The 25862-nt window shown below is 48.6% G+C and overlaps 2 protein-coding genes across 4 annotated transcripts in view; both read left to right on the plus strand.

Annotated features, from left to right (window-relative positions):
* The first annotated feature begins 1281 nt into the window (after positions 1–1281).
* LOC147571263 (Golgi SNAP receptor complex member 2-like) lies at positions 1282–22471 on the plus strand. The gene is made up of 6 exons (XM_086696464.1): positions 1282–1300; positions 7557–7725; positions 14152–14216; positions 15991–16099; positions 16921–17053; positions 19464–22471. The coding sequence occupies exons 1-6, from the start codon at positions 1282–1284 to the stop codon at positions 19719–19721; spliced, it is 753 nt and encodes a 250-aa protein (XP_086552590.1). The 3' UTR covers positions 19722–22471.
* A 189-nt stretch (positions 22472–22660) lies between these two features.
* LOC147571264 (leucine-rich repeat-containing protein 37A2-like) overlaps positions 22661–25862 on the plus strand; it is a 51315-nt gene continuing 48113 nt past the window's right edge. For all 3 annotated transcript variants that reach the window (XR_015247538.1, XR_015247539.1, XR_015247537.1), the window contains exons 1-2: positions 22661–22851; positions 23800–23898. The gene's annotated coding sequence lies outside the window, so the exon portion shown is untranslated. The remainder of the gene's footprint in view (positions 22852–23799; positions 23899–25862) is intronic.

Raw genomic sequence — 25862 nt, forward strand, 5'->3', positions numbered from 1 at the left:
GTGTTAGCCACACTTCGAGTCCTCAATAGCCACAGGTGGCTGGTGGCTAGTGACCGCCATGTAGCTAGGGCTGTGGGGACGGCACCTTCCTTTCAAGGGGAGAAAACAACCAGATGGAACGCACCAAGGTGTGGCGAATTTGGGGGCCTTGGAGAGGGGCCTGCCTAGGGACTCCTTCTTGGATACTTTTCAGTCTGGATTGGCCTGTTTTGCCTCTTGGCACGTTGAACACAATCTGGGTCCTGAGCTCCGATTCCCAGACCTGCGCTTCTAGAACCCCTGTTTACAGGGCCTCATCACGTGTGTCACTCAACAGGCAGCGTGAGGTAGGGGAGTTAAGCCCCAGACAGGAATCAAGACATGTAGCTTCCCACCCCAGCTACACTTTGAACTCTCTGATATGGGTAGGTCATATCCCCTCTTTGGGCCTCAGTTTCTCTGATGGGAAATGAGTGGGTGGCTTGGTTATCAGTTCACTGTTTATGAAGGTCATTGAAGGAGATTTCTCCATGCCTCTCACTGCCCATGCCACACCTAAATCCCAGCAGACTCTTTGAATGGCAGAAATGAAGGGATGATACAGGGGCTCCTGCACGCTTAGGGCAAGCCCACGGGGCCATAGAATAGAGGCCTTTAGATTGGCACCCTTTGCCAAGGCCCACTAAGTTGCCACCTGCTAAACACAATCCCTGCCCCCCCCCCCCCCCCACACACACACACACTGCCACAGCTTTGGTTAACTCATGGGTGTATATTGAGTCCTCCCATAAGCCGGATCCTCAAAGTACTGCCGTTCAAGGGGCTGAGGTGTTGAGGTAAGGCACTGTCTCCTGATATTCAGCTGGATTGATTCCTGAGGACATCCCCTGTAAGCCCACTGCCTCTCTAGCCTAGATTAGTTGAGCAGATTCATTGAGAGATACAAGCAGGTCTTTGTCCCCAAGAAGCTTATGATCTAACCCGGACACTGATTATCCATGGAGAGCCAAGACTTCCACGAGGTGAATGCTAAGGCACAGAGGAAGATAAAGACAAGAGGGTAGAGAGGCTGCTGCAGGATGGGTGGTCAGGAAGTCCGCTGCAGGACGGGCTGGGATCTGAGCCAGCTTGGAAGAGGTGATGGATCGGCCCAAGGAGCCACAGGCCCGCAGATACGAGAGGATGTGAACACACAATGTGTTTGGACCCCCCCACCCCCACCCCACCCCGGCCCAAGTGAGAGCTGTGACTCAAGCCCATGGTCAGGCAAGGAGGCAGAAGCTCTAGGTTTGGGCGCTCGTGATGGATCAGACCAGGAAAGGTGAGTTCCAGGCCAAGGAAGCAGTAGCAGGGAGTCACTGATGGTTCCTGAGCAGGAGACATGCATAAGGAGGCGTTTTAGGCAGGTGGATCTGAAAGCAATATGTCTAGAGAGGCGGGCAGGCTGAGGGGAGAAAACCGGAGGCAAGAAATGGACTCAGAAGGTCCCACGACAGTCACTGTGAAAGTCATTAACACTCAAATCTTGTGCGAAGCCCTTCATTCCCCTTCTCTTGAATCCTCTTTCAATTCAGTAAAAGGACAGGGAGTGTCCCCATCTAACAGATAAAGAAGCTGAAGCTCAGAGGAATGAATTGATTTGTCCAAAGGGTCAAGTTGGAAAATCAAACTCAGGCTGTCTTTATCAAATCCTGAACTCTGCCTACTACCCTTTGCCTCGATGGTCCGGGAAAATGGGAGCCCGAAAGGAAGAGACCGGAGATGACCAAGGAAAGCTCTTGGGGTGGGGGAGGTACGTTCAGAGGGAAGTAAAACCCCGTGGAGCCAAGCATCCCTCAAAAGTTGTCACACTCAAGTACCGACCTGGTACACACCTGCTCCCGCTGGTGCTGAGGTGCCCTGGCCGCTAGCTAGTGAGGCCACCCACTGGGTAACTTTGGGCACATAACCTCTCTGAGCCTCTGTTTTCTCGTCTGTAAATTAACATACCTGCACACAAGGGGCTTGGAAAGAATGAACGAGATCATTGGGGTCCAGACAGCAATCTCTCAGTCGGTCCCTCAAGTCTAAGTTAGGCCAATCGGTTCCTCCACGTGCTGGCACACAGGTCTCCTTGTCCCCCACGATGAACCAGGAGACCACCGCCCTCCCCCTGCAACTTCTCCCAAACCTTATGCCACCTCTGTCTTCCTCCGGCCTCCCCTCCTCCCAAGCATACCCGCACATACACCTTGTTCCGTGGGGGCCCAAAGAGCTGAGGACTCAGAAGGCATTTCTCCAGTCTGGCAGAGGGCCCCCTAGAAACTGTGCTGATCCCCATGGGAATCACTTAGCAAGAGGAAAAGCCAGACCTTTGCCCTGGCTCTGCTCACAGGTGATGGGGTTAATCGGGAATTCTCTTTCCCTTTGCTCAGGGCTGTCGGTGAGGGTCTAGCTCCCTGATGACTTGGGGACACATTAGTCAGTGATAAGTGGGGCTTTCCAGCCCCTTTTATCCTGTTTACAATACATTGGCTCTCCTTGGACAAAACCCTGCTCCCCCCACCTCGCTCCTGGCTGTTATGGCTACATGAGACAATTTGCTGATGGACGGTCCATGAAGGGCAGCTTCCGTGGAGACCCCTCCCCACCTCCTGCAGCCCCCGGGGCAGCATCCCCTCCACCTGGTGGGTCCTGGAAGGAGCCACACATGCTTGGTGGTTTTTTTGTTTTTTGTTTTTTGTTTTAGCTTTGTTGCAGCCCCTGAATTCAGAAATGCCATCCTTTCTGTCTGCTCAGCTTTAATCGAGGGAGTTTGGGAGCAAACCCAGAGGCAATGAGATTATGTTTCTCTGGCTTTGGAGAGTGACTAGGGTTTTGTTGCTGTCCAAAGCAGAAGCCATCAGAGGCATCTTAACTTATCTGTGGCAAGGCCCTTTTTGGGTCAAAAGGCAGGATAGTACTACGTAGCCTGGACCTTGGCTCCCCTGTCCCACCGTCAGCTTGGCCAGGCATGTTCACTTCTCAAAGCTCAGCACACTTGTCTAGAAAACCAGGGTCCTGCCTCTCCCAGGTAGTTAGGAGCACAGAATGAGAACCTGCCGAGAAAGTCCTTAAGGAGGAGGCATTGTGTTCAGCACTCCGCCTCGATTTCAAGTGACAAGCCTTTCAGCAAGAGTGGCTCCTCTGATGCAGACAGCTTATAATCACCTAAAAGTCAACCTCAAATAATTCTGGGCCTCTGAAACGGCAGGCAAAGGTTCCAGCGTAGGTATGACAGCACATCTCTGTGTTTTAAGGATCTCTTGGGCATCATTCAAGAAGATGATGGAAAAGGGGAGGGAGTGGTTGAGGAGTGATAGGGTGTCTCGATGGGCTCTTATAGGCTGGTAGGGGAAGTGAGACATAGTCCCAGCTGACACAGGGGTGTGTGAACATCAGCACAGGTGGGATGGACAGTAGGGGCAAAGGGGGCTCAGGAGGAAACAGGACCAGAAGGTGCACTGGGAGGGAGGGGCAGAGACCAGGGTGGGGGAGCATAGGGAGCACTGACCGTTTGGGAGAAGGGCTAACAGAATTGCTCTATTCAATCTCAATTAGGGGGCCAGAGACACACAACAGATTCATTGGGTTTCAGAGATAAGAATTAAGTTCCATCAAGTTGGACAGATCACTTCCCTGCTTGCCAGGAATGCCCGGGGCCCGCTTCTCCATGCGTCTTATCTTTCGTGTATTTCAAGGTCCAGCTGAAATCTCGTCTCTTCTGGAAAGCCTTCTTTCATCATCCACATTCAAAGAGATCTCTTTCTTCTCTGCATTGTGGCAGAACTTAATTGTCTTCTCTGCGTCGTTGCCTTTTCATAAGCCCTGTACCCTGTCTCTCCATCTAGATGATAGACTTTTTTTTTTTTTTTTAGATGATAAACTTTTTGAGGTCAGGGGGCTATTGCTGCATAACAAACGACCTCCAAACTCAGTGGCTTAAAATACCACCCATTTTGCTATATCTCTTGATGTCCTGGGACAGGAATTCAGGCATAGGCTCAGCTGGGTGATTCTTCTTTTCCATTCTTCTTCCTGGAGAGGTCACTTGAGGGGTTCAGCTGGTGGATGGACTGGTATAAAGGTTACGAGCTGGCTTCACCTACATGTCTGGGGCCTTGGCTGGAAGAGTTGGCTCAGTTGGGGCATGTTGAGTGAAGCACCTACACATATAGACTTTCCAGAATGATGGCCTTAGGGTAATTGGACTTCTTCCAAGGTGATTTGGGGTTACCAGCATAAGCCTTCCAAAGAGCTGGGTGGAAACTGCAAGGCTTCTTATGACCTGGCCTTGGAAAACCCAGAGTTTCTCTTCTGTCACATTATATTCATTAAACAAGTCACTAAATCCAGCTCAGATTAAAAAGGAAATGGAATTCGACTCCATCGTTTAATGGGAGCAAAAAATATGAAACCACCTTTATTCAACTACACGCTATAGTCCTAAGACCCAGGCAAGTAAAGTCCCTGGCCAAGGACCCAGGCCTCAGTGGGCCCCACACTTTGGAGTGCTATTTTTGAATCTTTCTAAACCCCCCTTCAGTGGAGGCAATCATTCTAGTCTGTTTCTCCTCTTCAGGGTACTCTCCAAACTCCCGTCCCATGCATGGGACTGACCAAGTGCCCTGAAAAGCTTCAGGGCCCATGCCTGTGGGTTGTCCAGGGAAACCTGGTGAGCATATTGCTTCTATCCACCAGCACAGTATTTCTTTTGTGGCATTGCATAAGATCAGGCTGCCTGCGTGGTAGTGACTTGCTGATTTGGGGTGATTCCCATTCACATTGGATACAAGATGAGTTCAGGATTCTGGGGTACTGACAGTCGACCATTGGCGCTTGGAGTTAAGCCACCTGTTTGGGTCTGTGCCATGGCACTTGCCGGCCTGTGTTCTGACCACAAGGCTGCCTCCACTCTACAACACACCAGAATAGTGGGGCTCCCCACCTCCACCTGGTAAGGGTGGTCATCCCACACCCACCACAGGCTTTGCACTGCAGGTCAGGCAGTGCTCCAGAGGTGGCCATGCCTATCTTCTGCTGGAGACCATTACTCTGCCAACTGGCTTTTACAATCAATGTCTTTCCCTTCTTTTGATCACTGTACTGACGCCACGAGCCTCTGGGTCAGTCTTAGGTAGGGCGAGGTGAGGGCCATGCATCCCTTACATGAGTGGGACTTCTCTTTTTGTTTCACCCATGCACCTGTAGCCTAACTACCCTTTGCCCTCTGCCAAATGGTTTCAGTATGTGGAAAGCAGTGTTGCAGTCAACACTGAAAGAGATCATATTCTAGGAAAGCTGTGATTAAGGCCTAACAAATTTCAAGAAAAAAAAAAAAACATAGTTGGAAGATATATTATTGTAAATTTATACTGAGTAATTCTGAACAGTGAATTATTATTCATATTTTCCTGCATACTCTAGGGAAAACGTGCCATTAGTGTCATCATCAATGAAGCACAGTGACAAACTTTGGGTCATTGGAAGTCAGCATTCACGTTCAGTGTGAAGGATGACGCAGCATCACGAGTAATAATGTAACTAGCATTAAATAAATAAATCAAGACTCGGTTCAGGTATCATCTCCTCTTTGAAGCCCTCTTGAATCCCCAAACTAGGCTAAGTGTCACTTCTCTGTCATCACACAGGTCCTAATTACCTCTATCCCACACTAGCTACATAGTATTCTAATTATTTCTGTAGATGGTTCCCTCCTGTGTAGATGTGTATATTAAAGAACTTCTATGGCAAGCTGATGTATGTTTTACTCATCTTTGTGCCCCAGTCCTTGCACTGTGCCTGATATGTAGTATGAACTCAATGAATACCTGTATGGAGAGTCATGGAAAGACACCACCGGACTAAGTCAGGTAGACTCTGGTGAGCCTAGAAAAATAGTTCTAGTAGAACAAAGGAGAGGTTGGAAGGCAAGCTACCCATAGAGATGTTGACAGGGTAGATCTGTTGTCTATGTGGTTTAGTCATAAAAGAAATGAGAAGTTTCAAGTGCAGCAAGATGGGGAGATGGAGTTTTCTTCTCTTTAGAGAAAGGCCATGTCCATATAAACACCTTAGAGACTGAGAAGCAGAGGAGAGGTCTTCTGGACCTCAGTACCCTTATCTGCCTAACCCACCTCACCAGGAAGCTGTGAGGTCCAAAGAAGAGCAAAATATTGGCATAAAAATTCTTTGAGAAAATTTAAAATTTCTATCCAACCTCTAAAGGCTTCTAACTACTTATAGAATTAAAAAAGAAACCTATAAATAAAAATCTAAGCATGACATTTAAGATCCCCCATGATCTGGCTCCAGCTCTCCTTCTAACACTATTACTGCCCCCAAGCCCCCTAAACCCAGCCACAGAAGGTCTATGTTCTTTCCCGCTTTTTTCCTTTTCTCAAGCTATCCCCTCAGCTTCAAATGCCCTTCCCTTCATCTCCATTAGGCCAACAAGATCAACATTTACAGAGTAGTGAGCTTGTGTAAGATACTGTTAAAACTCTATTGATTCTTGAAGGCCCCATTCATAGGCTGTTTAGTCCATGAACCCTTCTTGCTTTTCTCCAGAATATCAACTGTAGTACTTACTCGACCTGAAAATGTTGCTTGAGGGCGTGACTAACCCTCTCAACAGGCTATGAGAGAAGATGAGAGATTTGAGGGTTCTATTACTTGTATTCCTCCTCCAATATCCGTGCCTGGTAATAGCAGGTGCTCATTAATAAATATTAGAATAAGTGGGAAAATGTTAGGGAAAGAACGTACATGGGTGGACGGTCTCTTAGGACACAAGACTGGGTGGGCTCCAGGATACAGGAAAATAAAAGCATCAACTTGTCAAAGGAAGAGGAACATCTCCTCCCTTGGGAGGAACTGTAGATAAGCCTGGAGGGTGGACATGGGTTAGGTCCACGTGGAGAGACCGAAGCGTCCAGATCCTTCAAGTCTTAACTCAAATGCCACCTCCTACATTAAGTCTTTCCTGAATCTCCGACGGGGCTGACCCTAGCTCAGCTGTCTCTTTGGACTTTCTCCCTTGCAGCTGTTTATTTGTACCCCTATCTCACTTCCTTTCCTAGACTGCGACCTCTCTTGAGGGCAAGAGGAACCGGTTTCCCCACAGCACACAAGACACGGTTACCACTCATTCATTGGGAGTTTATTGGAAGGATAAATGGGGGGGGGGGGGGGGAGTAGTAACCGGACATATTTGACATAGGAGATGCTTGCGCACAGGAGCCCAGCGGAGCGCAAGCTCCAGACCCACAACTGAGCAGTTTACTGGGAAGCAGAGCGAGAACAGCCCCCCCAAGCCTGCCTCCGCTGGGGAATGGCAGGAGTCCACCAGCTCTCCTGCAGCTTTGCTCTGAGGACCTCACGTCCCTACTTCTCCGACTGCCCTTGTCAACGCCTGACTCGATGCCGAAGCCCGCCCCCCTACCCACAACTATGCTTCCTCGTCCCGGATCTGCGGCAGTGCCTCTGACTACTCTTAGCCTTTTTGTCCGGGCCTCTTCTCCGTCGCCCTCCTCTTCTGTCTCCATCACCACCGGCAGGGCGCGCGCCGGGGCAGCCCTGGCCGGCAGGAGGGGGCGGGTCCTGCGACCGGGAGCCGGCAGCCGGAAGCCGGACGGGGGGGGGGGCCGTGAGGACGTGTTCCAGGGAAGCCAGGGCCGGACCCGGCGGGGCCGGCGACGTGGAGCCGCTGTACCAGCAAACGCACAAGTGAGGGCCGCGTCGGGGCACGGGCGGGGGCGCAGCCAGGCTGGGCGAGGCCGGCTCCCCTGGCTGGGGCCTCGGGCGCCCGCCAGTGTGGAGGCCGAGTCCTTCCGCCGGGGCGCTGCCGGGGGCGGCTCGGAAGTTCTGTCTCTGGCGGGATGCCCAAGTCGGCGGCGGATGGAGGGTCCGGCCTGATGCGTGGGGACGTTGGGCCGGACGGCTCATGGGATCTTCGAGGCCGCGACTACCTGCTAAGTAGACTAGGTGAAGGGAAAGTCACACTTACAGATGATAAATTGTTTGTCCAGCACCTGCCAACTCACTGCTCTGGGTTGGTAGAGATGGTGGGAGTCAGGGCCCCTACACCTAGTTTACTATTCACTTGGAGAGCCCAGGGACGTCCGAAAAAAATCTAAGGTGTGGCAGGATTGGATGGAGTGTAAAGGAACAATACAAACGGAATCTTCTTTAGTTTAGAAAGAGCCATCATTGAGCTAAGGTCGTCAGAATAAGTTTCATTGTAACTCACAGCTCCTAAATGACGTCGGCCCCAACTCTTGATTGACACTAATCTGTTGTTGCTGCTACACTTTTTTCCCTTTTCTTTTGATTTGGTTTATACCAGAGACCATAATGATGAAGTGTTTGGTTTGAGTGCAAATATAAAACCTACTTTGTAACAGTTTTAAAACGGAGCCCTTTAAAATAGGGAGCCCTATTCTCATATAAAAAGTATAAGAAGGGACGGGTCGCCTGTGTGGCTCAGTCGGTTGGACATCTGACTCTTGATCTCAGCTCACGGCTTGATCTCTGGGTGGGGAGTTCAAGCCCTGCGTTAAGCTTCAAGCTGGGCGTGGAGACGACTTTAGAAAAAAAAATTTTATATCTATATATATGATGGAACTTAAATAATCAGACCTGTGAGTCCATTGGAAAAGGAATGAAATAGAATTATTTTTGTGTTACTAAGAAAGGACAGATCTTTTAGTGTGTCTTTCCCCTGAAGTATTGAACCAGTCCTGGGAGTTCTGGTTCTAGACTTCTTTTTCTGATCTATAAAATGTTAGTTTGGAGCTCATAAACTTTGAGGCTCCTTTCAGCTTCATGATACTGGTGATTGAGTGTCTTAAAAGGAAACACACAATCCTGCGAGCGTCAGCAATTAACTTTTGCAGTTGCAGAAATTAATGATTGAGGCTGAATTGACACAACAGTAACTGAGCATCTTAATTTTACTGGAACTTTGAACCCACTTTGTGGTTATCTCTGGCCATGTCCCTGACAGTACGTTGGAATGAAATCAGTACTTGAAAGTTCTGTATCTTGAAAACTCCTTCTTAACTGCCTGAGCAATGAGTGGGGGAGGGAGGGGAGGTGAAAATCAGAATAAACATTTTATGCTTAAGTAATACTGCATTAGGATGAACTTTATAGATGAATAAGTGGCCAGGCTTCTATTTTTGATATTCAAGTGGTTGTAGAGGTGTCTATATTTGTCCCCTGTATAGTCTAGGATCACTCAGTGCCCTGGACCTTATTATCTCTAGAGATTCTTTGCGGTTTTAATTTTTTAAAAAATATTTATTTTTGAGAATTAGAGTGTGAGTGGGGGAGGGGGAGAGAGAGAGAGAGGGAGCTACAGAGTCCGAAGCAGGCTCTAGGCTCCAGGCTGTCAGCACAGAGCCCAAAGCGGGGCTCGAACCCACGAATCGTGGGATCATGACCTGAGCTGAAGCCGGACACTTAGCCGACTAAGCCACCTAGGTCCCTCTATCCCTAGAGCTTCCGATTCAGTAGGTCTGGAGCACAAGAAGCTCTATTTTTAACAAGCTCTCCAAGTGATTTTGGTGAGCAGCTGGGTGTGAAAACTGTTACCTTATCTGAAGACCAGTTTTTCCCTTTTTTTGATTTTGCCTTCTGGTGAGAGGCTAAATGTAGAAGCGGCAAGGTGGGTGAGGTGAAAATGACCAGATGGTTCCCACTACTTTTAAGTAAAGCAAAAACAACCACAAATGTTTGTATGATGCCGTAAAGGTTACACAGCAATTTCATATTGCATTTGGATCTATGAGCCTTTAAATAGTTGTGATTATTGATTCATGTGTGTACCCTGTTTTATCGGAGACTGAGGCACCAAGGAGTTAAATGGCTTGTTCCTGGTTCCTCAGCCAGTCCATAGTGGGACCAGAACTTGCAACCAGTATCTTTTAACTCTAAAACTGTTCCCTGCTCGTAGGGGTCAGAGGCAGCATGGATACAAAATAGGTGTATATGAAAGGATGAGAGTAGTTCCATGGACTTTAAAAAAGCAATTTCATTTCTACAGACTGGATTTGTTTGTTTGTTTGTTTGTTTGTTTGTTTTTAGTCAGCAACAGTGACCTTGTTTTCTTACTATTAGGTCTCTCTGCTTGGTGATGTCATTACCTAAGCCCACCACGGACCCCATGTTGGACAGGGCTAAGACTTCTGGTTTCTAGTGTCCACCTGCCCCCCCCTCCCCCGCCCGCCCCAAGTCCTGCCTGTGCATCACCTGTTCCTTACTGGCTTCAAGTGTGTTGTCTGAATTCCCAGGTCGGTTTAAAACAGACTTGCCACATAGTAGTCCCCCCTATGCCATGCCTGCTTGCTTTGTTGTTTTGCATTTGATTTCCTCCCAGGCATGAAATGTAGAGATTGGAATCATTTTCTTGGCCGTATCTCTTCTAGTTCATTCAGAGCATTCGGAGCTTAGGTGGGAGAAGTCAGTATTGTTTCCCTGCAACTTTAAAGTTTGTCCATTTTGGCTTAGAAAACGGTATAAGCCACCTGAAGGGTGTTTATAGGGTGAGTGTTGCCATCATCTCTCACCCTGTCCTCATAGACTTTAAAAATTGGAGGGGACTGGCAAAATCTTCCATTCCAACTCCCTTTAGTCAGGAAGACCCTTTATAAAACCCGAAGCAGTTCATGTACCCTGTGTTTAAACATGCAGGAGCTCTTTTTCTTCTTCCTTTTTTTCTTTTTTTCTTTTTTTTTAAGTTTAGAGAGAGAATGAACACGAGTTGGGGGGGCGCGCAGAGAGAGGGAGAACCCCAAGCAGGCTCCCAGCTGTCAGCGCAGAGCCCGCCCGACACGGGGCTCGAACCCATGAACCATGAGATCATGACCTGAGCCTACCAAGAGTCGACGCTCAACTGACTGAGCCACCCAGGTGCCCCCCTTCTTCCTTTGCTTGAAGAGAGAGAGTTCATAATTATTCTGGGGTTTTTGTGGGGAGGGGCAGGTTGAGCTGAAAGCTACCCTCTTGAATGGGGCTCTTGGTTCTGGCTCTCCCTTCAGGAGCCGCAGTGGAGAATGAGCCCATTCCTCTGCCTGTATGTCAGCTCTAGGTATTTGAAAAGCACCAGCTGCCCCATTTTAATGGAGGGTTTTTTTTCTCTTTTCTTTTTTCTCTTTTCTTTTTTCTTTTCTTTTCTTTTCTTCTCTTCTCTTCTCTTCTCTTCTCTTCTCTTCTCTTCTCTTCTTTTCTTTTCCTTTCCTTTCTTTTCTCAGAGGCTTATTATCACTAGCTCTTTTGACCATTCCTCTTCATGACTTGACTTCTAGACTCTTTCCCGATCATCCTCTTCATCCATCTTCCGTCAGGGGAAGTCTTTAATAGGGGCCTTTAACAGACAGCTCCCAGGATGGAATGCCACTTGATATTGTACATTGGGGACTTTTTAAAAAAGTCTTAAGTGGGAATGCTTTTCATCCCTGACAAATTTCATCTTACTATTTTAGCCTAAATGAAAATATTACTATTTGTTTTGTGGTACAACATCCTAACCTAGGCTCATTAGCACAGAGTGATGTGCAAATGTCATCAACGTAAGTTGGTTTGTTAAAAAATCTTGAACAAAACGTAGAGCTGAAGGCAGTCCTGTGGTAGAATGCTGGAAATCTTGGCTAGCATCCCTTGGGTACCATTATTTAGCCTGCCATGAAGCCCTCGTCCTTAAAGTTTAAAGTATTTGTCAATCCATGGGAGAAATGTACTATCTCATTATTTTGACTTTGCATTCTTCTGATTACTAGTCAAGTGGAATAATAGATATAGATATAGATGTAGATATGGATATAGATATAGATATAGATATAGATATAGATATAGATATAGATATAGATATAGATATAGATATAGATATAGATATGTTTGGGTTTTCTTTTCTGTCATTTGCTCTTTGCCCATTTTACAAAAGTGCTTTGACTTTTCCTGTTGATTTGCAGCATTTTTTAATATACTCTAGACATTAGTCCTTTCTTACCTGCCGCGGGTATCTTCCAGTCTCTGCCTGTCTTTTTATTTTATTTTTTTAGAGCGTCTTTGGTGTAGACAGGTGTTTTGTTTTAATGTAGTCAAATTGACGAGTCTTGTGGTGTGTGTGGTTTGGGGGACAGTATTGTTTTTTGCCTTGTTTAGGAAATTCTTCTTCAACCTGAAGTCATAGTATGCATTCCTGTATTTTCTCCAGAAAATTTTGAAGCCTTGCCTTTTACATTTGGGCTTTAAACCATCTTGCGTTTCTTTTTGTGTCTGGACTCTATTCTTTGCTCCTGGGTCAGGGTTAGGGTTTGTCTGTCTCCGCACTGCAATGATGTTGTTTTGTTTGGTTTTGTGTTGTTATTATGGCTTTGTCATAAGTCCTCATAGCAGGTGGACCAGGTCATCCCTCTCATACTTGATTCAGAGTTGTCTTGGATACTCTTTGCCCCCTGCCCCCCTCCCTTTTTTCTTCTGTTCCCGTTCCTGTCAATACTGCTAATTTTCACATTTGCTCTATGAAGCTGCCATTGACAACTTACCTCATGGCCTACGTGCAGGCCTTCGGTAAAATCCGAATTGTCTTCCCATCGGCGTCGCCGTGCAGTCCTCTTGCTGTCTCTGTGGTTACCCTGACCCAGATGTTGGTTAACTCAAGCTGTGTTCCTCCATCTACCTCCGTACCTCCACGTGCCCTCATTCTACACTATCAGGACCTATCTTACCGGAGGAGCAGTCTGGTCCCTCCATCTCTAGTGGTGATTTCTAGTTTCCTTTCAGGGCCGTGGGTCTTACCCAGGTGCGCTCAGACTCAGTAGAGCGCTGGCCTTGCTTCTGGTGCCGTGGTCATGTTTAGAGTCCGCAGGAAAGCCCTGGAAAAGACAAGACAGAGTTGAAACCCAGTTTGGGCTTCTGGCTTGCATTGGTAAATTTGGGTTCACAGATTGTGGTGCCCATGGTGGAGGCTGGTTGCTGACCTTTCCCTCAAGGGTTGGAGGTGATATAGTTGCTCAGCAGACTGCTTTCCTGTGGCTCTGATGTGAGAGACCGGAAGCACCAGGAGCCCGTTGTTGGGGTAGCATAGGCAGTATTCCAGAACTGATCGCAGACGACTGCTAGGAAGGGCTCTGGGGGTGACCTTGGTCAAGCCCCGAGGAGCCTCCGGAGAGCACGCTAGGGCCCGCCACCTGAGACCACGCTGGCGAGCCAGGGTACGGTGTCGCATTTCCCAATGAGGTGGCACTCGCCTGGGATTGCCAGGGAAAGGCCTTTACCGGACGGGACATCCCCGTCTTTCAGGACCTTCCTCTGATAGTTTTCTCGCACTGATCGCCTCATCCCTTCTCCCCTCCGACCCCTACTCGCTTCCGTGCAGGCCCACCTGCTTGTAATCCACGTGCCTTTTTGCCGATCCTTTTCTTCATCTCTTCCCTCATCAGGTCAAGCTTCCGTCTTCAGAGTGCTCTTTAGAACTCACTTGACGCCACCGGGTTCCGCCAGCTTTTACTCTTATTTTCTTACGTTTCCTTGGCACCACGCCACTGCGCGGAGCCCCTCGGCTTCCTTTTTGTTTACACTTACATGTAGTGATGTTCCCCTAAATCTTCTTGGGACTTGTCATGTCTCTCTGGCCTGTCGTTCCTAATTACATTGTTTCTCAAGGACAAGGATTATATCTTTCTTGCCCTTTGACTCTCCCTAGTACAGACCAGCGCTCAGCACATCGGGTCAAAGAACAGAGAGTGGGATTGGCTGGGTCCGGATTGAGGTTTATCACTTGCTGTGTGACCTTGAACAAGTTACATAACCTTTCTGGGCTTCGGTTGTCTTATTTATAAAACGAAGATGATAATGGTCCTTTCCGCATAGGGTTATTGACTTTGCAGAATGTCTCCGATGTGGCAGGCACTTAGTAAGCGCCGCCTGTTAGTGTTACGAAGTAAGTTAGTGTTCTTATTAATATTCATGGTAAAATATTAGAAACCGGGCCAAAACATGTGGCCTCAAGTGCCACTTAACAAAGTTTACAGTTCAGTGATGCTGTCGATTTAAATCAGTTACACGTTGGCATCAGAAAGTTTGTCTTTCCTGACCGAAGCACTGTCGATGACTCCTGTCTCACTCATTTCCTCTCTCTTCCTTGGATAGGCAGGTCCACGAGATCCAGTCTCACGTGGGACGCCTGGAGACCGCGGACACGCAGTCTCTGCACTGTGAGTAATTAACTATGGAGAGCAGAGTCCTTTCTCCCGATGACACGATGCTAATGGGCTGGGTTTCCTGACCGCCTTGCTGCCTCAGGGGCTTAATGATTCCATGCCGAAGGAGTTCTGTTGTTAGGGGTGGACAGAAAAACCCTCTGGCAAAGCCTCTGACTTCTCTCATTGCGCCCCGTGGAATCCCACAGGCCTTATCCCCCATTACCCCTCAACTCACCCTGACAGGGCCCTGTGGGAATGGACCTCCTCTCCTCTGTCTTAATCTAATTACCGAGCCCTGGGAGGAATGTACTCCGTACAAACTCAGAGATGTTTAACTGGAATTGGTCATTTCTTCTGAGCTGAGAACGGTGGCTTTTTAGGAGGATTATTCAGAAACGAATAGCAACATTAATTAGTGTAGTTCCCACACTGTGGTTTCATTTGAGAAGAGTGCTGCTTTCTGTTTTACAGTTTTCTGTTGGCCAGAAAAGGTCCTTTCTCTGAGCTGGCCACAACAGATGCCACTGGTTGCCCACACGTTGCTGAAGCCACCCGTTCACCTCCCCACCTGGCTGTCCTCATGCCCTTTTCTGTTTGCTCATGCCTCCTTTTCGGAGCATCGAAAGCATCTCTTTTCTGGGTTCTGTGCCCCACCCTGTTCTAATCTAGAGTGCATATGTTAGCTGCTGCAGGTTGGCCTAGGAGGGTCACATTGCTTCTTTACTGTCGTGTCTTTATTGGGCAAGAAGCAATCTGGGTACCTTTTTTTTTGGTTAATGTTTGTTTGTTTGTTTGTTTGTTTGTTTGTTTATTTATTTATTTGAGAGAGAGAGAGAGCACACAAGCAGGGGAGGGGCAGAGAGAGAGGGAGAGAGAGAGAGAGAGAGAGAATCCCAAACAGGCTCTGAGCTGTCAGAGACCCTGGTGTGGGGCTCGATCCCACGAACCGTGAGACCGCAACCTGTGCTGCAATCAGCAGTCGGGCACAGTCGGATGCTTAACCGACTGAGCCACCCAGACGCCCCCCTGGGTGCCCTTTTTGTACGCGGTTTAGTTCCTATCCATCTGCTTTGTTTGCCTTCCCAGCAGTCTCACTGTCACATGATTAGAAATGGAAAAGAGGCCATGTTGACTGTTTATCAAGAGGGATAAGGAAAATGACTGTATTTATCATATCTTTACCTCTGTGGATTCTTTCCTGGGCCTTTCCTAGTGATATTCAGTCTATTTTGGGGATTCCAGCATCAGCCTGCCCGTCCTTATGGAAAGCCTCAAGGGAGCTCTTCCCTGTGTTTCACACACTAATCTTCCCCTTTGTGCTTTTTTTTCTTTTAACCTCATTACTGTAGGGAATTCAATTGGCAGCCTTCTTACTAGATATTTCTAACTCGTATCTGAGAATAATCTCAAAGGAAAAGAGACCTCATTCTGTTTCAGAAGATACTGCATTTTGCTTAAAATATTTTATTTGGACAACCCAAATATTCATTGTATTTTCTAAAGGCAGGAAATGTATTTCTACAGACTTATCTGTAGCTTTTTAAACAATTGGCATTGCTATGACATTAACAGCTACATGTATATATGCGTGTGTGTGTTTAGAGCGACATTTACAGAATCCGTATCACTTGAATTTTTTTCCATTATTCAGTACGATATGCGTTTTTCTCCTTTTCGAATGGGTTTCTTTGAATTTATTGGATATGGAAAAAGACATGTTTATTGTATCATTCTAATTTAAGCTGTCTCTTTTCCAGCAATTACTCTTTTTTTCTCTTTTGTGCAGTAGTAGAAAACGAAATCCAAGCAAGCATTGACCAGATATTCAGCCATCTAGAACGTCTGGAGATTCTGTCCAGCAAGGAGCCCCCGAACAAAAGACAGAATGCCAAACTGTGAGTGTTGTGACGCCTCTTGTCCAGGGGAGGCTGTCAGATATTCTGAAAATCCATTTACACATTGAAAAACTGAGACTCTGTGAAGATGGAGTCCCTCTAAAGGGCACGGTTTCGTTTCAATGATATTTCCTGAAAATAAAAAGCCTGTGAGGTTAGGGGCTCAGAAGCCTGTGTCTCCTTACATTGGGTCATTTTGAAATTTTGCCTCCAATACCGTTTTTCTGGCCAGACCCGTGGCCTTACTTGAAGCCTCCAGCAGCCAGGGAGGTGTGCACTGCCCTCTGGTTCCTGCTGCATTCTTGGATTGAGATGAAATCTTGCCCTTAATCACTTCAGTCAGCCGATTTATAATGAAATAACTGATCTAACATTTGATACTCCGCCATGAAATTCAAATGAAAACCCTCACCACCTCCAGCCCAGCCCCTGCTCCCAAAAGTTCTTATGAAACTTTGTTGTTGCTTTACTCGAAAGGTGCCCTTGGGCTCCTTCTTGAAAAGCGATATAATCCATGGCAGGTCAGGGAGAGGTCGTTGAGCCTGCTTCCTGTCACCTGTTCCCTGTCATGCATCCAGAATCAGAGACCAGCAGATGCTTAAGTAAAGCTGTTGGGATCTCTTGTGCTACAACCGTACTTTAACCACAGGCCGCTTCTTTGTTTTCAACATCAGTGATCAAAATCAGATCATTTTGGTGGGGACAGCATGCAGTGGTGTAGGGAGAAGTAAGGAAGCATCTTTCTTGAATACGAAGGCTGGCCGCTCAGAATGTGCGGCCCTGGGTTTCTGGAATGTAATCTCTGTCTCCATCAATTCCAGTCGTGTTGACCAGTTAAAGTGTGATGTCCAGCACCTGCAGACTGCTCTCAGAAACTTCCAGCATCGGCGATACGCCAGGGAGCAGCAGGAGAGACAGCGAGAGGAACTTCTGTCTCGAACCTTCACCACTAACGTAAGCCAGGCTCCTGGTTGGGGGGCGGGAGGGGGTGGGGGGGCAGTGTCCACAGGCACTCGGCAGCTCGTCGCCACTGAAACTCGGGTCCTGGAGCTTCATCTTTGTAGGGGGTGTCCGCAGCCGATGGACTGGAAGTAACAGTGGGCTTTGTGCCTTGCCACAGACACTAGACCTAGACAGGGAACCTCCTTCTCTAACACGAAAACCCGAAGTGGAAGCAGTTAAAGTGAAGGAGTGGGCAGGGGTGAAAATGACCTGGGTTTGACTGAGAGGTGGAAGTTCCCATGGTGGAAACGGTTTCTGATCAGGTAGAGACAGATGATGAGAACGGAAACCATTTGTCACGAGGGGCAGCATTTCAAAGCTGCCTGCAGGCACTTGCCACCGTGCTGTGTATGTGTGTGGTTCCCGTGTCAGATGCCTTAAAATGTTTTTGCCCCAAATCTGAGCAGCAATTTGGAGGAATTTGTTAACAGGTCTTTTGTTTTGGATGGATTGCTTGACTTGAGCCTGTTCGAAAGTGGCCTGGTTGGTGTGCATGTTTGGTTTTTGGGAGACCCTTGCCCCTGCCCCTCGGTCTTAATAGGATCCATTCCTGCACATGGCTGTTGATGGCTAGAGGACACACTGGCCTTTTTCAGGTCCCTTATAATGTATTTCCACCAAGTGAGGTGGGTTTTGGGTTGTTTTGTTTTAACAGAGAGGTTCATTTTCTAAAGAGGTCTTAGCTCTCTAAGCCTGCCCTCAGAATTCAAATCAGCCCACGTTTCACAGATGCTTAAGTCTCTCTGCTGTGTCCACACTTGCGGCAAATTTCCCCGAGTGTTTCAGAATGTGCCTGTGTAGTTTCTGCTTCTCTAGAGTAAGCAGTCAAGTAACACTGATTAACAGTTCAGAAGTGTGATGAGGACGTGTTGGAGGCATAGTGGTAGGCGCAGCTGTCTGTCTTCCTTCCTTCCTTCCTTCCTTCCTTCCTTCCTTCCTTCCTTCCTTCCTTTCGGTAGTTTCAAGTTTTCATAGCTGCCTTTCAAAAGTGTAATGAACTCTACAACATGCCAAAAGGTGTGTGGGCTTTTGATCACTATGGCATTGGGTACTCAGACCTCTTTTAGGTCAGGGATGGTCGCTCAGAATTCTTTTGTTTGCATATCAGCTCGGTGCGGTGCTCTGCACGCAGTGCCCCTTAATCAAAGTTGACTTTGCCAAATGAACTTCTTGCCAGTCACTCTGTGAGCTGGAACTATGGTATGTTTTTCTGAGTGATAATGCCCAATTAGGTCTACCCTTTCAGGCGGAAGGGTAAGAACGATTTGTATACAGAAGGCACTCAATAAACGCTTGTCGAATGAAGAGAAGCCTCTCTTTGATTCGTTCAAACACTGGAGTCTTGTGACCCACTGAGCATTAGCTGTATGCAGAACATTGTTGAAGATGCTTGTGAAAGTAAAGCTTGTGAAAAAGTGAAAAGCTGTGGTCCCCGCCTGCTTCTCGAAACGCTCCCGTGTTAGCAGGGGCACTGAGAGCAGGTGCATGAAAAGTGATTCTGAACGTATGCAGCAAGGAAGAGGTGGTTGAACCTCTTCGTGGTGATTGAAAGAGGGGAGAATGACCGGGCATGGCAGAAGAATGTGCGATTGTCGGGAGGCGGGAAAGAAGGGAACTATGGCCAGTCCTGACTGCCTTCTGTATCCAGTCCGCTTCTGGTGTAAACTTAGAGCCCTGAGGCCAGTCTCAGTGTTTCTTCCCACAGGATGGTTAAGAGGGCCGGCTCTGCACTCAGTAGTGAGATACAGGCCCCGCTGGACTGAACAGCTCTGTGTGATCTTAGACCTCTCTGAGCTTCAGTTTCTTCACCTCTAAAATGGGGATAGTACAGTAACTGTGTTATAACGTTAGGATAAGGATTAAGTGAGCTTAGGGTAATGGGCATCAGGGTGGAAAGTACTTGATCGGTGTCAGTTTTTTTCTTCCTTCATTTCTTTACAGCCCTTTCTGGACCGCTGAGGAGAATTGTCCCATCCCGACTACCCATTAGGCCTTCGTCTCCTTTGTCCTTAGTCAGACTCCGTCTAAGTGCAGCGACAGCTGTAGATAAAACAGCTGCAGAACAAAAGCAAACCTGTAATACTGTGTTAAGGGAAAGCCAAGGAAAGGAACATTTGGAACAAGCTAAGTTAATAGGGGAGTAGTCAGAGAAAGCCTTCAGGAGAAGCCCAGCAAGACCTTGCAGGACTGATGTTCCTTCTTAAGTGGTGGTCATGGTGGAGAGGCAGGAATTCACAGGCCGTGTGCATCTGGCTGTCTCTCTGGCTTGGCCTTGGCCGACAGGCGGAGCAGTCAGACCCGCTGGGACCCCAGGAGCTGACCAGGCGGCAGAGCTAATCCTGTGCCTGCGTCTCTTTCACAGGACTCCGACACGACCATCCCAATGGATAGCTCGCTGCATTTCAACTCCTCCCTCCAGAAAATTCACCATGGCATGGACGACCTCACCGGAGGCGGGCACAGTATGCTGGACGGACTGAGGGCCCAGAGACTGACCTTGAAGGTGGGGGCTTTTCTGGGGGACAGGGAGGAGGCCCTTCGTTCTGGCCTCATCCACCAGTTGGGTACCCGCGTTGACGTCTTGGTTACGTATCCTCGCGTTTTGTTACTTTGGTGGTGAGACAGAGCCCTGAGTCTGGGGTCCTTTCTTTTGGAGCTGAAGTATGAGGAGTCCACAAGTGACCACCTTCCCTTCGCCCGCAGCTGCTACTTGTGCTTGCGACGAACCATAATTTGGCATCACTTGGTATCTGGGTCTTTTTCCGTTTACTGAACTTACCATGAAAGTGGCTGCTACGATAGGCACCACTGAGACCAAGAAATCCCACAACTGCCGAAATTACAGAATGCACGATTCTGAGAAGGCACACGTGGCCACACGTGGCCCCTCGCCCTCACGTGGTTTCCCGGAGAGCCCCTCCTGCCGACCACCTGATAGCCGAGACCTTTTGTGCTCTTTAAAAAAATTTTTTTTTTTCAACGTTTATTTATTTTTGGGACAGAGAGAGACAGAGCATGAACGGGGGAGGGGCAGAGAGAGAGGGAGACACAGAATCGGAAACAGGCTCCAGGCTCCGAGCCATCAGCCCAGAGCCTGACGCGGGGCTCGAACTCACGGACCGCGAGATCGTGACCTGGCTGAAGTCGGACGCTTAACCGACTGCGCCACCCAGGCGCCCCTACACCTCCTGGTTTCTAACGGTCTGGACTTAGGACAGGGCATGGCTGGGATGGGTCACCTCTGCTCCATGATGCTAGAGCCTCAGCCGGAAGATTCCACGGCCGGGGAGGAGAATCATCTGGAGATTCACTCCCATGTCTGGTGCTTGATGTCCGCTGCGCTCCTTAGCTGGGGCTGTCCACTGGAACGTCTACACAAGGCTTCCTCGCAGCCTCATGTTCCAAGAGTGAGTGGCCCGAGAGAGAGAGCCAGGTGGGAGCTGCATCCTTTCTGTGGCCAAGCCTTGGAAGTCACAGGACATCTTTCTGCAGTCTCAAGCCTCCCCCCCACTCCCCCACAGTGTGTCATCCATCAGCCACAGTGTGACGAAAGAGCAGGTGGGGTGGGATAAACCCATGGGTGTGGCCATCTGAGGGAAGCACAGTCGGCCACACTCCCCTTGAACAACGCGCCCATCTAGCTCACAACAGTAAAATACTCAAACTCTGTCGCCATAGGTACCAGGTAGCATCTACTCGCTGGGGGAAGCAATGGCACCGAATCCCTGGATGAGTCAGATTTGACCAGGTGCAGCTTGGGAGGAAGGTCTCCGAGGGAACAGTGTGAGCAAAGGGGTGTGCCCTAGTGGGGGCAGGGCTCGGGCTTGGGCTTGAAGGCCAGGTACGGGGTATCTGAAAGCAGGTTCATTACTCTCTGCCCTGCTCCGTTCCCCACCCCTCTGCACAGGAGAACGTCCCTCTGTGTGCTCAGACGCCCCTGAGCTCGGGGGCAGGATGGCCCTGAGCAGCAGAGGCTGGCAGGATGGGGGCCGCCCCGGCATCTTGCCTGTCTCAGACCCTGTGCGGCAGCCTGGGAAAGTCCTGGGCTTGTCTCTGGGCGCGGGGGTGGGGACGGGGGACGGGTACCCTGTGCCACGGCAGGTCAGTTCAGTGGGCTGACACTTGGGGCTGAGATGAAAACGTCGGGTTCCAAAGCCCAGAACAGAGGGAAAGTGGAGCTGGAAGGGGTCCCTAGGGACCACCACGGCTGACCTCAGGGAAAGTGACTTGCCAGGGATCATTCAGCCAGTCGGTAATGGTCGGTCTGGAATCAGAGTGGAGGTCACCTACTCCCGGGCCAGTGTCCCGCCATTCCTGCTGCCTGTGGGCCACCTCCCCGGGCCATCTTGGCCTGGTGCTAGTTTGTGGCCCTCAGCCCAACTACAATCCCCTGGCCTGGCACTGTCCCATATTCTCGCCAGGCACAGCTAACTGGGGTGGCAGGAGCCATACCAAAGGCTTTTCGGATTTGAGGGCCTCTCCCGAGCCCCTCAGATACTGACGTGAACTGGCACACACATTGCCGGCTTGTGATGTCCCGTAGGGGACGCAGACGGCGGTGGACAGAGCCCATGACCACGGCTGGAATGGTGGGTTCCAGAGCGAAGCCTGGCGGTGGGTGTCATTCTCCCCGTTACCCACTGAACTATATCTCATCCATCCAGAGTCAGTTTCTATGGCAACAGCAGAGTCCTTACCCATCATTTTCATCTGTAAAGATCCACCCCAGCTGCCTGAGGCCGGGCTCCTTGCCCAGCTGCACACCGGGCCCAGCTCCGCATCCCAGGTGTAATGGTGAATCGGCAGCCTGCCAGCCGGGACCTCCTGGGAGGTGCCTGGTAACCGGCATAGCCCTTGAAAATGACCGCATAATCACTTCTTAACCGGGTTAGGAACTTGCTTCCAGTGGCCCCCTCTTGCTTCTGCGTCAGTCACCTCCCTCTTCTCCTCTGGAGCTTACCATCGAAGACCTCCATTCCCTTCTGCCCAGCCTCCAGAGCAAGATAATGCTAATCGAGGCTGCTCCGAAGCCAGCCGCTAACCTGCTAACCCCGGGGAGAGGGGAGCCTCCAGTCTTTGCCACCCGGGTACGCTCAGGGATGAAACCCCGCCTCCGTGGCCCCAGGGCCAGAGAGCACTCTGTGTGTGGTCCACGCACCCCACCCGCCAGCCCTGTTGTCAGCCTTGGCGGGGGCGCTTCCCCCTCTAACCACCACCACCTTGACAACCCAGTTCCAAGCCCACGCCCGCCAGGAAGTCTTCCTTTCTACACCGCTTTCCTCTGCATCCTCTCTGCATGCCTGTATTTGGTTTCTGCAACATAGCTCGGGGCGCCTGGGTGGCTCAGTCGGTTGAGCGTCCGACTTCGACTCAGGTCATGATCTCACGGTCTGTGAGTTCGAGCCCCGCGTGGGGCTCTGTGCCGGCCGCTCAGAGCCTGGAACCTGTTTCGGATTCTGTGTCTCCCTCTCTCTCTGCCCCTCCCCTGCTCATGCTCACTCTCTCTCGCTCGCTCGCTCTCTCTCTCTCTCTGTCAAAAATAAATAAACATAAAAAAATAATAATAATAAAATCCTAACAGCTTCAGGATCTTTCTGACCTTGAAGAAAGGGCAAATGAAGATACTGTGCCACCACTTCAGAAGCAGAGCCTGAAATTCTTCTGTGCTTTAGAGGTGGTGTTGCCATCCTATGAGTGCCGGAGTCCCGGAGCTGGCATGGCCGAGGAGCCTTTGGATAACCTGGAGGAAGGTCCGTTTACGGTGGGGGTGGGGGTGGAGGGGAGGCAGAATCCCTCTTTCTCTCTAAAAACTCATCTTTTCAGATACATCATCCAGCCCTCCCCCTTGCTAAGCTCCTAAAGCCCTAGGCAGAGTTTTTCTGGCCTACGGTACAGGCTTTTATCTCAGGCAATACCTGAAAGAACCTTTAACTTTAAAATTCTAAAGCTGACTTTCTGCCAAGAAGTTTAGGAGGAGGGAAGTAATGTTTTTCCCATTTTTGGTTAAGAATTCGCCTTGTGCTAAAATAGTCCTTCAAATACATATCTCTTGCAGCCTGCAGTGATCCCAGCAAAGTGATCATCTAAAGACTTAAATAAACTCTTGTGTGAATGTTGAGTCCTTTGCCTCCTATCAAAGGGCTGGAGTGTAAAGAGTCAAATACAGATGCCTAGAAAAGGTATTCCCATTGGTACTGTGTTTTCTCCCAGTGCCTACAGCACTTAGGCTTAGGGTTTTCCGGGAGGGGCAGGGCTGTTAGCAAGGCTAAGGGAGTAAGGCTCCCTTGGGTGATGCCCAGGAAGAGACCAGGCGGTCATGTGCACTACCACCGAACCTTTCTCCCCATGTGACTCCAGCCCTTGATGCACAGGAGAGTAGGGTCTGCAGTAGGGTCTGAAACTAGAGTTTCCGCCTATCCATTTGAAATCTACGAGCGATGTGAGATCTGTGCCACTTTCTTGGCTTGAGTCTCCCTTTTGGTACTTCCAAAACTTCTGGAGTAGATCAGGGCAGTCAAAATGTGCCCTGCCAGGATATACCTACAGCAGAGTCATTCAGCCTTGTGTTGTGCCTGCCCTTACTTGCTAAGATAATGAACGACGAATCATGGATGTATTTTCACCTTTACACATATAACCCCCAAATCAGTTATCATTCAGATAGGCATGTTAAATCCATTTGTTTTGGTTGGATGCAGGGCCATTATCATTTCTTATGAAAAGGCGGACAGTCCAGAAGCTTGCTATTCAGAAGGCTGTGTCAGATGCATTCCAGAAACTGTTGATTGTGATTTTAGGTAAGACTTACTTGATTGTCCTTGCAGTATATCAGTTTCAACGAGCAAATAAACTCATTTTGAAAAGTTAATTGGATGAAAACACTTCATATTCTTTTATTCACCAAATGCTTTCAAAGCAGTAGTCTCAAACTTGTTCTTTGTGGCATTTGTGAGAAAAATGACCACAAATATTTTTGTCCCCAGTATATAGATATACAGTGATTTACCTCTGTCCACACAGAAAGTGTTTGACCCAGTCTTCTTTCTTGATTGTTTGCTCATAACACAGAATGCTATTGTGAGTATAAGCTTTGGGGGCACGTGTGTGGCTCAATCAGTTAAGCATCCAGTTGTTGATTTCAGCTCAGGTCGTGATCTCACGATTTGTGAGATTGAGCCCCATGTCGGGCTCTGTGCTGACAGCGTGGAGCTTGCTTGGGATTCTTTCTCTACCTCTCTCTCTGCCTCTCCCTGACTCTCACATGCCATGTGCTCTCTCTCTCAAAAAAAAAAAAAAAAAAAAAACTTTGAAGCTTTGGACGTCTGGTGTTGAATCTTAGCTCTGTCTCCTAGATTTCTTATGCAATTTTAGGTTTTATAGTCAGATTTGAAGTATTTAATCTCTCTAAGCTGCAATTTCTCTATCTGCCAAGTGAAGGTAATCATTCAACTTACCTCATGGGGGATGAATTGTAAGAGCAAATGAGATGATGGGAAAGTTTAAAAATTTTTTTTTTTTCAACGTTTATTTATTTTTGGGACAGAGAGAGACAGAGCATGAACGGGGGAGGGGCAGAGAGAGAGAGGGAGACACAGAATCGGAAACAGGCTCCAGGCTCCGAGCCATCAGCCCAGAGCCCGACGCGGCGCTCGAACTCACGGACCGCGAGATCGTGACCTGGCTGAAGTCGGCCGCTTAACCGACTGCGCCACCCAGGCGCCCCGAGATGATGGAAAAGTTTAAAACTATCCCTGAAACATGGTAAGCAGAGAAAATATGTTAACTTGTTATCATCGTCTTCCTGTTGGAGAATTTATTAGATTATGTTTTTGGAATCCATTCAGCTTCAGTTTTTGTTTTTGGCACTGACCTATTGGGTGAATATGATTCTTATATTAGGGTCAGCTATATTTTTGTGAACCTTGAAAGTGGTCAGGCTATTGAATAGCATCGATTGTGTTCTCTATTGCGTTCTACAATGGTGTGAATGTTACAGGCTGTGCTCCAAGGGAACTTTATAATTAGTAATGAGTCCCCAGACAATCGCCCCCCCCCCCCACCCCGCCCTCGCCGCTTCACAGTCTTGCAGGCTTAGAGACTAAGAAAGCCTAGCTAAGTTTCAGAGGCCTTATTTGCCCATAAGAGTTGACCCTGGATTGGTCTCAGGCTTCCAGCCTGGACAGCTCTTGCAGTGAAAGTTGACTTCCCTGGTCATCAGGTAGAATCTCCATTAGCTGTCAATTCTGAGTAACAACCTTTAAGAACCAAACTAAACCTTTGGGTTGCTGACCTCTCCCTAACATGCTCTGGTATCCCTTGTACACGATCAAAATGTTGTAGCTGTACTTTGCCTTAAGGGGAATTGTATTGTCTATAAGGGACATGGGCCAGTTTCTGCCAATAAACTGTCCAAGCGCATTCTCTCCCTCCCCCTCCCCCTCCCCCTCTCTCCAAAGCATTGTTCATTGTATCTGGTGGGATTTTGTTTCCGGGGAGTAGACACTGGCCTTGTTTCTAATATGAAGTATCAGCTATAGTCCATGGTCTCTATTCCAGAACTCACACTGACCTCTACCTAATGCCTTACTGTCTGGTCATCTGATTTTGAACATTGTTGTTTCCATAGTTTTAACTTCCTGTGTCATTATTCGTTAGTTCCTATCTCTTAAGATGATAGCGTTTTTGAACCACACAGTCGTTAACTTCATGTGTATTTTTTCACACATAGTTATGATTAAAAACTGAAGTGTGAGATGAGAAA

The sequence above is a fragment of the Puma concolor genome, unplaced genomic scaffold, assembly GCF_028749965.1.
Source record: "Puma concolor isolate L17-30 unplaced genomic scaffold, mPumCon1.1.hap2 unalloc_scaffold_34, whole genome shotgun sequence".
Lineage (NCBI taxonomy): Eukaryota > Metazoa > Chordata > Mammalia > Carnivora > Felidae > Puma > Puma concolor.

Coding starts and splice junctions, on each gene's coding strand:
- LOC147571263 (XM_086696464.1), top strand. Junction 14,217..15,990: donor GGACACGCAGTCTCTGCACT/GTGAGTAATTAA, acceptor TCTTTTGTGCAG/TAGTAGAAAACGAAATCCAA. Junction 17,054..19,463: donor CTCGAACCTTCACCACTAAC/GTAAGCCAGGCT, acceptor TCTCTTTCACAG/GACTCCGACACGACCATCCC.